This window comes from Colletes latitarsis, chromosome 5, assembly GCF_051014445.1.
Source record: "Colletes latitarsis isolate SP2378_abdomen chromosome 5, iyColLati1, whole genome shotgun sequence".
Classification (NCBI taxonomy): domain Eukaryota; kingdom Metazoa; phylum Arthropoda; class Insecta; order Hymenoptera; family Colletidae; genus Colletes; species Colletes latitarsis.
The window spans coordinates 34,683,333-34,699,378 of record NC_135138.1 but is presented as its reverse complement, the minus strand read 5'-3'; the positions used below and the strand labels follow the sequence as shown (position 1 = coordinate 34,699,378).

The following is a 16,046-nucleotide window of genomic DNA, read 5'->3' as shown; positions in this document are numbered from 1 at the left end:
TCTTAGGATTTTTATCGAACCGATTAAGAACATAACGTTGGTACACCGAAAGCGAGAAATAAATTTTCAAAGGATTTTTATCGGGGGTCAAGTATTCTTTTTATTAACGTGTACTTTACATGTACTTGTAGAAACGTTCTATTTACTGTGTATGCAGAGCTTGCTAGTGTTGTTGGAAATTATTCCATTCGTGATATGATGTGATGTATACGTTTGTTTATTTTATTTTCTTCTAATTGTAAACAAATTAGAAGCCAGTACCTGGCACGAACGGGGGTAAATCATAAACAAAGTACAGACAAGATGGATATCTACTCCGCATTGTGCGCATCAATAGTTGCGGTTCTGGCTCCGAAGATGGCGTCACTAATTTACGCGCGAGGTTTGAATCTTCATCCTGAGGACAACAATTTGAAAATAATATAAAAGAATGTGAGTATATACTTACCGATGCAAAATACGTATTAACATTTCAACATAATCAATTTGTTTAAGCTTCCAACAATATTTTGTTACATTCTCTTTAGTGGATCGTATCGACACAATTAAATTTATTATTGACAAAATTATAATAAGCAGAGTCACCTCGAGTAGGGTTCATTATAGTAACAATGCTTATCGCAATAACAAATTTTAGTTTAATACCAGATAACAGAACGTTATCGGGGAATCGCTATTATCAATCATTGTTTTTAAATAAATTCATTATCGCTAGTTTATACATTGTGTAACTGACATGATTACTTAGCACTCGCGCAAGCACAGATGAGCAAAAGGTACTTCAAGTAATAGATAACCAATATAACCAACGACTTTATTCGAAAGAACGACATTTTTATTGTTATTTATCAAGCAACGGATAACAATATTTATTCTTTATTCAAAATTTTGTTCTGGACAAAAATCAAGTTTGAACACAAAAATCTGCAACATAACGCAACATAACGCAACGCGTGCCTACGCACTTCCTACGTTTGGCATATATCTGATGAGCATAAAAAGAAGACGGCGAGGCAAACATAAAAAAACCGCGCAAACTTTACTTGAATCTATGTTATTTGAATAAAATACTAAAGTACACTTATGCAGCAATCTTAGCGCTACTAAAAATTTCTTACGACTACTAAGTGTTTATCAACTTAAAGATCAACTGAACAATGTTTTATAACACGCGATAAATATGACATATAACGTCTAGCACTGTGATAATGCGATCAATTCATCGCGTTCGAAAAATGTAATGAGCTAAATCATACTTAAGATTCTGTTATGTTCGTAAAGGTAACAAGGGAAAATTTGTTAACAATACATTATGTATTTGTAACAGTTCGATCATTTTTTGCAAAGGAAAAACTTAAATATATAAAACTTGTCGTTAAATTGCATCGAATAATAAATAAAATATTTCTTAAAAATTATTAGTTAAATATTTCTGTTTATAAGAGAGTTTTGTGCAAAGGACTTGTGCAATATGCCCGGTGACAGTATTTTTCTTCGTACTTTGGTAAATTCTGTCCGTATTACTTGAAACATAACATTTTCGCAGGTATTTAGAACGCGTTCGAACGCGAAAGAGAAACTCTACGCCATTGGTCGCGCCGCGGCTTTTACCGTCACACCGGAGTCATGAGTTCTCAGTTTGCGCACAGCCGCCGTAGCGTGAGGATGCGTGGTAGTGTCTCTTTCGAACGACAGTGAGAGAGGAAGACTGAAAGAAATTAGGCCGGTGTTCAATCCATATCGTTTCCTGGCAGCGGTTGTGTCTTAAAAGACATTTCCAGGCTTGTCTATCGCCTAACAAATGAACGCACACCATGACATCCCGTGAATACGTCGTCGTAACTTTAACGATAGTTCTTGGAATTCTCGCAATTAACACGGACGCCAGATCGTGGGGTAAGTAAATCGATGATCGATCGAATGATCGTATGTGACGGGAAAGCGAGTGTTAACGTAATAACAACGATACAACGATATACACGAGGTCGTATCAATAGTACCGCGTTGCGGGTCGTGCGAGAGTACTGACTCCATTCACGCGGCTTCGCTCGTCACGTACGCCACTTTTCGTAGACCGCTTTACCAAGTAGAAAGACGAAACACGGCTGAAAGGTGAATGAAACCGACCTTTTATTCCCATCGTAACGTATTGTGGGACAATCGTGATCTATATTAATACGATATCAAGCCGAAACGGCACTTGTCCTTACACCTGTTTATGTAATGAATGTCAAGCTGTTTGTGCGACCGTATCTGCGTGCGCGCACACACACTGTCAACGAAAAAGGGACAGCGGCGGTTTCGAAAATGTAATTAATCGATCGAAAATAGTCCCGATCGACTCTCCCCGCGTCCACGAATAAAGCTGAGAAACTGTCGTTTGCCGGCGTCTTTTTAAGTCATGCACGATGATCCGGCGCGTATAAGAAACAGAGAAACGTTTTAGTAGGGCATAATGCAGGTTGCTCGGTGTCGTGACCTTAACTACGGTCATGTTTTTTTTTTCTCTTACGAAATGTATCGTGTCGCACCTACGCGTTTACGAATCGAAGTCCGTACGAATAGTTTTACATGATTTTCGGGCATAATCCTTTTGTTTCGTATATGTATATGTATCACGAGAAAGTTGGAAACGCGTTTGAAGCGAGTGCCTCTGCTGCACACCGATAGTGAATCTAAGTAATCGTTGCTTAGGCGAGAGGTGTAAAAAAAAATACTAGGTTACGTAACATTTACAACGGATGCATTTATAATTTTGTTGAAATTGATTATGCAAGTTTGTATACCGTGTGTACTTGAACGGTTGAGCGTAATGACGAACGTGGTTAATTAATTCGTTCTGGCCACTTAGATGCTAGAAACATTTCAACTAAAACTAACGATCGGAATAGGTCGCCACGTAGTTCTCGATCTATTTTATGGAACGCGTTTTCATCTTATTAGCTAACTCGCGCGCATATGATTGTTGCAAATAACCATGACAAGAATGTTCCACGTTGATATGCTATGAGTAGCATTTTTTTTTATCCCACAACCATAGCACGAAATACAAGCCGTCGAGCGGATCATGCGAGACCTGCGAAAAGTAATACACAGAAGAAAATATCGAAATCAGAATAGCAACGAAGCACGAAGATGAGTTAGCACTGCATATCAATTTCTAAATTTTGATCAATTTTTTAATTTTTATACCTCTTCCATGTAAAATTTAGTACAATGAATATTTCGAGCGTACCTTAAGGACAATATGCGTATAAGTTGGCATAAAAGGAACATAGGTCATCGATTTTGAAATAAAGAATAAATTTACTGGCACTGTGATTGCGTAGAAAATAGTATCGAACACAATGAAGTAGTAAAATCATTGTAATTGGTTCTGTATTAATATATGTGTCTAACCGATAAGAACACTGCAATCGATAATTATTATATAACAATAGAGATTAGAACGCATTTTATAATTGATCCATTGAGACTTACAATCGTACAATAAGAGTCATAAAGTAGTACGATAATAAGTTATGAAATTGCAAGATAATTTAGATGCTATACTAATATTGATCTCATTGCCAAGGAATATGAAATTGTAATGAAGTTTTTACGCGTATTACATGGATGGTAAATTGTTAGAATACTTAATTCAATTTTTGTTACTTTTAAGAACGTCCTCGTAGCGTGGTGCCCTGGGGCGCGTGTCCTATTCGCAAACATAAGTGGAAGGGATGCACTTAGCAACAAGTGCTGTATCTTCCGTTTGAAGGAAAAGCAAATTCTTCGCGGGGGAGTTGTTTGAACAAATAAAACGTTTTTGCTTTTAATACCTTTATTACTGGATTATATTTTGTAACCCAAAAAGATACGATAGAGGGGTAGGTATCTGAAGATATTAAAAGAACAATATTACGGAGGATTAAATGCAATAATAATTTCAACGTGATAAATTAGCTTAAGTAATAGTAAATGCGAAAGCTGTTATTAAGGTACCACCGTTCATTATTATTTGCACCATTTTATTCGTTATTAGTCACATATCTTACGTCTCTTGCACAGTTACAATTAATATAATTTCTTTTACAACCTTTATGCATTATTCCATTCGTTAATGATATATTTACATTTTTCTTGCGTTGTGAGAATTGCCTATAAACTTCTAGAAAGAGACTACATAAATATTGTTTAAAGATGCGTTAACAGGTGGAATATTTAAGCGGGAAATAAAAACGTCATAATTGTCTACGTAAATTCTCGCAGGAAATAAAAAAAACGAATATTCCAGTAGCGTTTCCCGTTTGAATATTGTCAACGAAACTTGCTCTGTCAATATGCGTGCGTAAGTTACTCAACATTCGACAATCGCAAAAACAACAAATTATTCCTTAGTAACTCATTGCGCATTTACGTTTTCCTGGCTAGGTCAATCGGACTGGAATGAAAAATTAGATAATCTTCGACTTTCGATCCGATTTATCAACACGTGATCGCAATAACTTAATAAATCAGGGCATTTCCTTGGCGACAGTTACTATTTTTCTTGCACCCGGCGATTACAAAATAAACGATGTACCAACGGTCTTGCGCGATTACAATTTTCGTTCATAATTTTAACACTCTTGCGTTATCTTGTTTGTCACATGTACGTGTACATTTTTAATTGGAGAATTAGACCGACATTTAGGTTTCGACCTTCGATTTTCGATCCCCCGTCAGATACACTCGTTAATTCTATGGATTAAGATAAAACTGATATTTGCGATACAATAAAATCAAATTCGATGTTTCGTGCCGATCTATACGCGGAAAACATTCTTAGCGTGGTATGAATTCATTTTTTTCTCTTTATGTAACAAGGTTTCGTTTTTATGGAACATTGTAAAGCAATGAGTGGCGTAACTAACTTATTCGGTTTATTTTTATAATTTTTACCTGAAAGTTTCACTCTAAAACTAATATAATAATGTTTTTTAAGGATTAATATACAGAATATCCCTTTCAGGACACATGTCCTAGCACAAAAATTTACATAATCATCTATATACATAGTGAACTATTAATGAGGACGCCTAAATATCTCCGTCATTTATAGTCTTATGAAAACACTGCTGGAAGTGACAAACACGTTGATAGGAACAATATTTTCCTCGATATTATTTTTCCGGGGTTATCAAATATTTCTTTTAAACGACCATATATTTTTTTATTTAAAGTTTCCTTTGCAGTACGAATTTTTCAAGCATCTTACCCCCATACTTCAACGAGAGTAATCTTGACGAATATGACCTTTGTAAAAATTTTTGTCTATCACTGTGTCCACATATCTATAAGTAATGAAAATATTTATGTGGTTCCCACTGAAACTGTGCACTCTGTTTGTGTAATTCTGCATTTTGCTCGCAGGACATTTTCACGAAACAAACGTATCTCGTTGATAATGGTTTCAATACAGTACCGTGGTATTTTTATTTAATTTCTTTTTTACCTCGAATTTACTGATGAATGGAAATCATTTCGTGCGAAACAATAACAAGTAATAAGAGTGACACCAAAGGAGAGACGTGTAACATAAATCTAGTTCATGTGACATTTGGAAGAAGGGGTGATACATACGTTGCCACAAGTGTGAATAGATAAGGAGTAATGCGCGAACATTAATCTACCATTCATGAGACCAAGACGATCGCTGTTTAACAAAACAAAAAAACAAATAAACATGGTACAATATGACATTTAACCCGTAATTGTCGTATGGAAATATCACGTGTTTTGTTGCATACATCGATTCATAACTAGGAAGCTAGTAACAAATATTTAATTAAGGGTGGATAAAGGGTAGTCGCGACGAGTACACAAAAATAAAACAATAAATTATATTAAATTTTTAATCTCAAGTTCTAGATCCTCATTATAAATTAACGAAACGAAATATATGAACATTTGTAACTTAATGTTAAATAAGAAATCTAATAATATACTTAAAAAATATTGGGTCACTGAAGTCCCTAAGTCTTTTTCCATAGTTTTGTTCTTCTAACCAGTATCAGGAGACCAGTAGGAAACTTCAGGTCTGTACTTAAATTATTTTTTAAAACACGTGTAATTTTGTAGAATATGTATCTCCTGTAACATGTTAGTCAACAATACATCGTATTTTTTACTAGATAGATTTGTTTATTATGTATAATCACACGTATAAAAGGTTTGAGTGATGGCCTAATCAGTTCATAAAATATATCTTTTTTTTTAATCTGACAGTTGCACATCCAATATTCATACGTTTTAATCAACTGGTCTGCATAGTTAATATAATAGGCTACATCGAGACTCGAACAATATACGTGACAAACTATAGGGTTATTGTTTTGTTGATTTGATATCAATGTGTGCGAGTATTATAAATAATTTAACAGAAAATGCATTGTTAAAGACACAAAGAATGTAGATAATTTTTAATAAATATATATTATCTCAACGACAGTTACGTACTTAATATTATTCGATAAAGAAAGAAATCGTCGTATTTAAGGCATAAATTAAATTAAATGCATTGTTTAATACGACGAAAACACGATTGAAACAGATGAAACAGATCAATTGTATCGTATCGTGTATTAATGAGTGGCTGGGCGAGAAAAGTGTTTTTAATAAATAAATATTATCTCGTAGACAGTTACGTATCTATCGTTATTCAATAAATAAAGAAATCGTCGTCTTTAGAATATAAATTAAATTAAACGCATTGTTAAGTGCAACATAGACTCGATGGAAACAGATCAATTTTTTCGTATCGTGCAATAATGAGAGTCCGCAAGAGACTGAATGAAGAAAGTGGTTTTAATAAATATATACTATCTCAACGACAGTCACGTACTTATCTTTATTCAATAAACGAAAGAGGTCATCGTATTTAGGGTAAAAATACGAAGAAGCATACAATATTTAACAAAAGTAAGTAAACAGTTCGGTTTCTAACGAAAATAAGCAATCGAATGGGTGATAAATGTTTAAGTTTATACGATAGGGTTAAGATCTCTTTACGTTATACAGGGAAAACTTAACTGGAATAATTAAATTTTCATTAGTTGAGAATCTATTTACAGAGAAAATAACAAATACAAGTGAACAGTAATTATATAAAGAAATTAATATTTTCATTGATAAGCATTCCATAACATTTTCGTATATTGATCGGCTAAGGAGAGAGCGTGTATTTTCTACATTCGTTGATGGAAAATAATTGCCACGTATTCTCTATTAATGCCTGTAGTTATTTTAAATTGTATGGTCGATTTTCTGTAATGCGTAATTTTTAAATAGATTACATATTTTCTCTTAGCGAAAAGATCAAGGCTTTACAGAAATCATTTTACTATGTTTATCGCAATATACAGTAATTATTAACGAAAAATCTAATCGGATCTTGAAGTGTAGGAAAATAATTCAGAACGCAGTGCAAACATTTAATGTAAACAGTTCTTGAGTCTCCGACGTACAATAGAAGAAAAAAACTGTTTACCTAATCATAAGTACGTATGCAAAAATATGCATAATCTCGCGAAGTTTTCACGTTTAAGGTCGTTTGAATCTTGTTCTATTACATTGTAAATATCTTCATTGATACTACGGACATAATTCTAATATTCGCATCACCGTGTTTGTCACTAGGAGACCAGTTTACTTTTCAGTTGATGCACCTTGTACGTATGCTTCTTGCCAGCATTTTCTGTGACTGAAAATAAAACGAAAATGTTACATAAATACTGGTGAGAAATATTTCGTTTAAAAGATATCGATGGCTTTGAATGACATATTCCAGAATCTACAAAGTAAAATTGAATGTTTCGATCAACTAAACGTTGCGAGTAAGTCGCTAAACGTTGGTTTTTTCGTTATCTATTATTGGAGTAAACTTTTTCGTATCTCTAATTGAAGACTAGCGATGGGTTTAAGCGTCTCGCGAACGCTGCAAGCCCCAACAAACCGTATTTGTTTAACATTGCAGTAGATTATTGTAACTGTATATTCATGTAGATTCTTTCTTCGGTTCCGAGTGTAGACACCTTATAGGGCGAAAAGAAAAAGAGATTATTTAGACACGGTCACGGTTTGTATATCGTATCGCTTACAATTTAAGCCGATGCATTACTAGTATCGTCTTACTGGTAGCGTCGCGAGATTAATCAAATTTTCTCAAGTGTCCCCTTTCTGTTTTTCTTTTGCAGATTTAGCGGTAGTGATTGGACGTGATATCGAATTTTTCTCGCGAAATCAAACACTAACTGGACAAGCCAGAATCGCCGACGCAATATCTTTGACGGGATTAGCGTACGATGATATTTCTCACACGATGTACTTCAGTGACACGCGTAGTAACTTTTCTTTGTTCAGTAATGACCTGACGAACAAGAACTTCACGCCAAGACCACTACTTAAAAGTACGTATGCAACTAGATGTAAATTCTATTTATTTATTTTTTCATTTAGTGCCCGTTCAATCTATCAGTGTGCAATCATAATTGTATGCAGCCGGACCTCACAGAGCAGTATTTCTCGATCTTTCTCGGCTCTGGTCCAGTATTAAGTATTAATAACATTTGCTTAATACTATCGACAAACTGGTACTCTAAGAGTCTATTATAAGAGTATTCTAAGAGTAGGCATTAGTTTGCTTGATTAGTTTCCAGATATGGAGCATTGCAGATAAAAAAATGCGCTTTAAATATTTTTCTAAGAACTACCTCGTATGTAAATTTCCATCTAAGCGGTGTCCTTTGTCGGTGATCGTTAAAACAGAAACTGCCATTAATGCAATGAAGAGAAGCTTTTATTAGTATCAACAACGGCCAATTGTTGATACCTCTTCGCAAAAATAGTCGACATTGTAAGAGAGAGAAAGATGTAGAAATTCCATCGTTCTTTCGCAAAGGGACTCGCGGCTAGATTCATAATGAACGAACGATTCGTTTCTTGCCTCTAGAACAAACCAGAAGTCACATCCTAGGGATCGTCTTCGATACCAGGACGCGAAATCTCATTTGGCTCGACGCTTTGAAAGAAGTGATTATGAAAATGTACGTGCCATTAGAGGGGGAACCGGAGGAACCCATCCTCCTACACAATTTAACGGGGAGCAGTCCGCGCGGCATTGCTCTGGACGTATGTAACAGGTGTGCCATTTATGTCTACGTAGACCCGGTGTCGCCGACAAAATTCTCGACAGCAGAGTCTCTGCCAGGCTGTTAATTCCATTTAGATGTTCGCGTCGAGTAGAAAAATCGTGCCAAACGGGCTAAAAAAAAAAATAAAAATAAAAAATCAAATTTAACGCGTAAAAAAAACGAGAACACGCGGATATCTGATAAATTGTACGTTGTTTCCAGTCTCATATACTGGGTAAATAGTAATGTTACGAATCCGAGCATAGAGCGCTCGAATCTAGACGGAAGCGATCGAATTACTATTATTAAAGAAAATTTGTACGAGCCGCTAGCAGTAGCTATAGATCATGCCGAAGAGAAGCTCTATTGGATCGACGACGTCGAGGGTATACACGTAAAAGTCGAGCGTAGCAATCTCGACGGTACCGATCGTGAATCGGTGGTTCGCGGAAAGCACCAGCAACCAGTTGCCCTAACCGTGGACCGCGACACGATATACTGGATCGATTTAGTATACAGGGCTATCTGGATGGCGCCAAAATCCAGGCAATCCGGAAACTCGTTGACGATATTTAAAGCGTACAACATGCACCAGGACGCTGATCCAATCGGGATCATAGCCCGCGATAACGCGGGAAAGATCGATTGCGAGGCGTTAGCGAAAATAAGACGAAAAACGAATTACGCGAACTGGACCTCCGTACGAACGACCACCGTCGAGTCGTTCAACAATTTAACCACCAGCACGGAAGACTCGGAATTGACCACCGAGAGTTCCAGACACTGCCTCAATGACGGGAAAAGAGACTTGAACAGTAATAACTGCCACTGCAAGTCGGGGTGAGTTGGAACGCTTTCGAACAACGGGCATTCAGTATCGTGAACTTAACGTTATAAAATATATTCAACATAAAAATCTTTCAGGTTCATTGGAGCGCATTGCGAGACAGAACTTTGTCACAATTACTGCCTTCGAGGTAGCTGTAGTATAAATAGTCATGGATCTCCCGTGTGTAGATGCGAGGATACATTTGGCGGGCCACGGTGTGAAACAGATCTGTGCAAAGATTATTGCTTGCACGATGGTAAATGCTTCGTCCAAAATGGGAAGCCAGCTTGTAAATGTAAATATTCAGAGGGTTTGCGTTGCGAGGGTTTGAGCAATGGTACAAAAGCTTGCGAGATCTATTGTGCAAATATCGCGCTAGTCCCTGGTAGGGTCGTCAATACGATTAACTGCAGGTATACTTTTACTTAACGAATACGATATTAAATAAAACTTATTCGAGATCGACGAATGTTGATCGCACTCTTCCCAATAGATCTTGAAATAAATTCCTCCTAATGGTCGTGCTTTTCTCTAAAAAAATAACTGTGTCAATTTTTCGGTCTCGAATGAGTTAAAGGGCATTGGTGTGCCTTTACATACATGAATATTACTTTCTCTTGAACAGGTGTCCAAAAACTAACGAAACAAATGCACAAATGGTCTTGATCCGTGATAATGACGAGTACAAAATGTTGATACTAATTTTGGGCGTATCCACTGCTGTATTTGTACTTACAACCATCGTACTTTCTTACTACGTAAATAAATTACGAAGACGACCACGAATTAGAAAGCGTTTTGTTGTGAGCAAGGGTGGTGTAACGCCACTCACATCTAGGCCACAATTACCAGACAATCAATGCGAAATAACCATAGAGAACTGCTGCAACATGAATATCTGTGAAACAGTGAGTGAAATATCACCTAAAGCATAAAAATCATTTGTGTGCATGAGAAATATGGGCACATAATACGCTTCCGATGTGCAATAATTGCGCGTAATGTTTCAAATTCTGCTTGCTACACCGACTGTAACAAATTAAACAACTCACGCCTACGAAGTAAAACGTAACAGACCTGGGCACTTTTCAAATGGTCATTTCTTACGTTCGTTTCAAATAAAAAATTTGCCCACGTCTGCGACATATTGCATTACTCACGATAGTAACATTTTTACAGATACGAAGATTACGACATTGTAATTCATTTACGCTTTGCACCCCCCCTAAAATTTCTGAGTGAAATATATTAAATTTCTACTATTCGAAATTTTATGTTTTTTTTTTACAGCCATGTTTCGAACCAAATTTACGTACTCCGGTGCCGGAAGGTAAGAATAATAAGAAAGAAGAGAAGAACTCTTTACTCGATAACATGGAGGGGAATTCGTGGTAGCATAAACTAATATTTCAACGTGAGAACTAGCGAAGGTCTAGTGGGCTTCACGTAAAATCCGTGGAAAGTTTAGTTTCGCAAAACTGCGCGTCTGTATATATAACATAACAGCATATTGTAGTATTATTGTTAAATTTAGTAGTCATACTTCCAAAAAGTGCAGAAACATCGTAACAATGATACAGTCATAAAACGAAAGCCAAAGGTCTTTTTGAGGACTTATTACGTCATATGATATGTAGGGCTGTGTTCATATAATGATTATTTCAAATAGCTATTCGAAAGTAATGAATCTTTTTTTAAAGGTATATAATTATATATTTTGCATAAAAGAACAGGAAATGTTAAGTTCCTTGGCATTTTCTAATGCCTCGATAGATAAGTAACATAAAAATATGGTATATATATAAACAAAACATACAGATCTTTTACGTATTTTACGTACATTTCCTAAGTTCTTAATTGTTTACTTAAACACGTTTACGTATTTTTTATAGCTGATTTAATAGTGATAAAACCCGTTTTAAAACAAATAGCACCAAAAATTAATCTGATTCCAATTGAAGGGTACATAAAAGCTGCCTTAATCGCTAGACTCGTAATAATTGCTCAACGTACTATGCAGTACATTCCTAAAAAGTTATAGAACACAAGATTATTATAGTGAACATTATTATGTTTACAAAAACAAATTGGATGTTTTTAAGATCTTTATCGGACTTGATAATTCGCGAGTTGAATATTAAGTCGTTACATTGTCACAAAGATTTATTTCATTGAACATATTTGCATTTGTTCTTGTACGTTTTCATACATCCAATATAAATGTTTTATTTCAAGCTAAAACACTGCTGTAGTTATGGAAACATTCATTTGAAATAATATGTACCAGAATTCTGTGTACTTTAGAATCACATAAATGTCATTTGGACAGACTTAAAACATCAGATTCATATTTAACTTATGTAAGTGATATTTTTTACTAAACAACTGCAGCTATTTGTACAAATCTTGTACTACGTTATTTTATATATTTGTGCAGGGGTGCACATGTGCGCGAAATAAAAGAAAACAATGCAGCTTTTGTTATAGAAAAAATTCAATATAATTCACGAAAGATCAGAATACATTTCTATAAATTGTGAATTTCTGAAAGTCAGACACAATTTCAAATAAAAATCGAGCCATTTGTATAAATTACGAATGTTTATACTTATAGAAAGTACAATAACCACGGTTTAAAATTTGTTGCAAACTGGAGGATTCTTCGTAATTTCTTGATTTTCGAAATAGAGTACAAATACATTTAAGTGAAAATAGCTTATGTAGAAAATGATAGAAGGGCCAAGAAAACTTCGTTTAAAAATAGTCAGGTTATATTTTTTTGTTTACTTCACTGCTTCCAATACTTATGTGTCAAAATGTACTTTCTAGTGCTCTCTTTATGCTTAGACGATTGTTCACTATCAAAAGGTGGCTATTTAACGATATAGAGCTATGTAAAACATAAACTGAAATTTGTACCAAAGTCATATGTAACATTATTAACATTAATTGTAGTATGGTTATTGTTTTTGACGAATTATTATTTCACAATAATCATAGAGATTGAATTTATACGACTTCATACGTATAATAATAATAATACGTGCCTTTATTGCACTAAATAAAAAAAAAAAAAAAAAAAAGACGTAAAATGAATAGATCGAGAAAACAATTTTAGCTTAGTAGGACTAATGGTGCAATGACACGATACAGCTGTGTGCTGTTATAAACTTAATCTTGAATATAGGACACCATGTTTCTTTCATAGTACAAACAATTCATTATTTCGCTAAAAAAAAAGATGAGCTAATGATTAAAATAATGTTCATTGCCTGTTGTTTTCAATAAGTACTTTTAGTCCTTATACTACGGAATAACGTTCCTGTCATCTTAAAGGCAAAGCAAATTCAGTACATGACGATTTATTTTGTTCCTGTATTCGATGAAAATGACTTAAAAATTATCGATCTTTGCTTTTAGATTTTAGTTGCCACAGTTCTATGTATAAGTTGTTTCTATGATTTGTTAAATTCCGAAATACGTTTAAATAGAATGATACAAGCGATACGTGTATATTATATTTGGAATATAAGCATTTCGCGAACACTGATCCTCAGAGATGGGATAGTGTCTTTATAGGGAAAGGTTTATATTCCCTGCTAGCAAGGTGTTGATGGATAGTTCGCGGATAATAAAACGTAAATTGATATTTTTCGCCATTTTTTTTCTTGTTTGTACTTAATTGTTGTACTGATTACGTGAAAGTGAAATTGTCTTATTATTTCGAAGATAAAATGTACTCTACTGACGCGCCAAAAGTACTGAACATTTTAAATATTTTGTATCATTCTATTACGATTAACATGTTGATTACTATTGTATACAGATAAAAATGAAATAAAATTACTTAAGCACTACTAATTATTTTTCATTTTTATTGCAGAAGTACATTTGTTTATTACCACCTCTCTTCCGTTGTATTAAACAAAAATAGAAAGAAATTCTTTTAATATTAATTACATGCAAAAATGTAACCATAAAATCGAAAAAAATATGCATTTAACTTACAAATAATGCTTTACTCTGCTTTTAATTGACTATCGGGTAGAACTATTTTTTCTCCGGGCTTAAATGCCGGCATACCGAGATAAGGGCAACTGGCACATCGAAACGCATCGCCAAGGTAGCACTGTAAAATTCGTAAAATTCCGTATAATTTTACATTTGATTCGTTTTATTTTACACAAATATAAGCGTGGATTATACATACACTTCCACACGAGGATTTTACAGTTTCTTCTTGTACAGTTTTGCCATTTAATTCTTCGGCTAATCCGCACGAACAGTCTTTGCATGCTTTTCGTTTGCCTGTTGTACTACAAACTGAAACAAAAAAATTCCAAACATTGATATTCCGAATATTTTGGTTAAAAATATAGCGTAAACATTTTTTTAACGGCGATAACTCAAATTTAAGGGTAGAAACTTTAAATGTTATTTTTACGAAAAATACTTCGCGAATAATACGAAGAATAATCGGCTCTTTATCCGAAACGTAGTTTTTAAAATATTTGTTCAGAAGAATTTTTGGGGGAAAAATTCGAAATCCAAATAGTTCTAGCATTAGTATTTATACAATTAAACTTTGAGCCTCAAGCTGTAGTTCTAGATTGAAATATTTAACTTACCTCTTAAACTAGACACTTTGGGTTTTAGAATGTCAACTTCATCTAACAGATCATCTTCATTAATCAGTTCATCATCATCAGCACTATCTAATTTCCACACATTGGATTTCTCTTTTCCAAAGTTAAGTGCTATACTCGAGCCAATCTGCATGAATTTGAAATACATAATATGATGCAATAGACAACAGTAATTTGTTAAAAGAGAATCATGTAACTTACTTCAAAAGATGGTTTCTCTGCTATTATCTCAGATACATTATCTATGTCACTGTATATACCTAGCAAATGATTTTTCAACTCTTGTATATCTGAATTTTCTTGTGATTTCACTTTAAAACCAGCCAGTTTAAAATTTGACACTCTTTTATCATACACAGACTGCACATCAGCATTTTTATTTTGTTGGAACGACTCGTAAATAATTAATGTGCCTTTTGGCTTTGTTGCTTTTAGACAGTTCTCTAAGAACGTTTTATAGTTTGGACACGATTGCTTGAAAATAGAAATAATCGTGTCATACGAAGATGCGTCGTTAATACCTGGAGTAAATTTATTGAATAAAAATGAAATATTTTCTTCGTATAATGTACATAGATATCGGTGATAAGCATCGAAGTGTACTTTCTAGAAATTGATAGGAAGTCTTGCGTTGAATATTACGAAAAAGAATATATACGCTGACGTGCCGACTCACAGACGTTTCACATACTTACGTATTTCTAATTCCTTTGTTGGTATAATTATCAATTGCTCCGCGTTTGCAAGAGACTTTTTTATTGCACTAACAAAATCCGCGATATCATTCTTTGAAAGTTCGTTATCCAGAACTACGAGAACATTGTCATTTTCTTTGAGAATAGTCATTTTGAACAAACGTATAACACTTTGAGAACTAAAATCGCACTCCAAAACACTGTACGTTTTTTCACGAACGAATGCCAAACTCAGCTGATTCACAAACTAAAAAGTGATAGACTCGCAACTCCACTCGCTGTTTTCTGTATCGTAGCGCTATCTATGACAAAATATTCGAACTATTTTACACACCCGATAAGAGATCTCTGCAGCTGTTCTATTAGAGCATTTGATGATAAGTACTACTTGAACGAATGATTCTAATATCTAAAGTAGAGCTACGGTTTTCAACGTGCATTGAAAGTATCATACATCGTATTAGAAAATTAAATATCCATCTTTCGAAGCTACGTGTAATTATGCGTTTTATTATCCGTGTACACAGATACCTTCCAATTGATATTATTATGTCTATATTCGTGTAAGTACATGGATATTTATACAGGAATTCATTCAACACATACGAACGAATCCGTGGCAAACAAAGACGCAACTGTTGGTCGCGTGACGTGTGAGGAATGGGAATATTGTTTCATCGAAAAGAAGTTGTCCACTGCCAGACCATATTAATACTTTAATGCT

At 34.5% G+C, this 16,046-nt stretch overlaps 2 protein-coding genes across 3 annotated transcripts; one reads left to right on the top strand and one right to left on the bottom strand.

Annotated features, from left to right (window-relative positions):
* Window positions 1–1,578: 1,578 nt before the first annotated feature.
* Cue (Low-density lipoprotein receptor repeat domain-containing protein cueball) lies at window positions 1,579–12,432 on the top strand. Its single transcript, XM_076764903.1, has 7 exons — window positions 1,579–1,896; window positions 8,217–8,429; window positions 8,972–9,161; window positions 9,375–9,992; window positions 10,077–10,394; window positions 10,607–10,889; window positions 11,272–12,432. Exons 1-7 carry the CDS (start codon window positions 1,815–1,817, stop codon window positions 11,374–11,376), a joined length of 1,809 nt encoding a protein of 602 aa, XP_076621018.1. The 5' UTR covers window positions 1,579–1,814; the 3' UTR covers window positions 11,377–12,432.
* On the bottom strand, window positions 6,848–15,585 carry Ciapin1 (cytokine induced apoptosis inhibitor 1). 2 transcript variants are annotated; one of them, XM_076764909.1, is made up of 6 exons: window positions 15,323–15,585; window positions 14,829–15,148; window positions 14,610–14,754; window positions 14,192–14,304; window positions 13,990–14,110; window positions 6,848–7,723 (listed from the first exon to the last, which is right to left on the bottom strand). In XM_076764909.1, exons 1-5 carry the CDS (start codon window positions 15,471–15,473, stop codon window positions 14,000–14,002), a joined length of 840 nt encoding a protein of 279 aa, XP_076621024.1. In that variant the 5' UTR covers window positions 15,474–15,585; the 3' UTR covers window positions 6,848–7,723; window positions 13,990–13,999. The 2 variants fall into 2 exon arrangements, with proteins under 2 accessions (XP_076621024.1, XP_076621025.1); XM_076764910.1 differs by lacking the exon at window positions 6,848–7,723 and adding an exon at window positions 13,837–13,890.
* Between the last annotated feature and the right edge of the window lie 461 nt (window positions 15,586–16,046).

Coding starts and splice junctions, on each gene's coding strand:
- Ciapin1 (XM_076764909.1), bottom strand. CDS start 15,473: ATGACTATTCTCAAAGAAAATGACAATGTTCTCGTAGTTCTGGATAAC. Junction 15,149..15,322: donor AACAAAGGAATTAGAAATAC/GTAAGTATGTGA, acceptor AATTTACTCCAG/GTATTAACGACGCATCTTCG. Junction 14,755..14,828: donor CAGAGAAACCATCTTTTGAA/GTAAGTTACATG, acceptor AAATTCATGCAG/ATTGGCTCGAGTATAGCACT.
- Cue (XM_076764903.1), top strand. CDS start 1,815: ATGACATCCCGTGAATACGTCGTCGTAACTTTAACGATAGTTCTTGGA. Junction 1,897..8,216: donor CACGGACGCCAGATCGTGGG/GTAAGTAAATCG, acceptor TTTCTTTTGCAG/ATTTAGCGGTAGTGATTGGA. Junction 9,993..10,076: donor AACTGCCACTGCAAGTCGGG/GTGAGTTGGAAC, acceptor AAAATCTTTCAG/GTTCATTGGAGCGCATTGCG.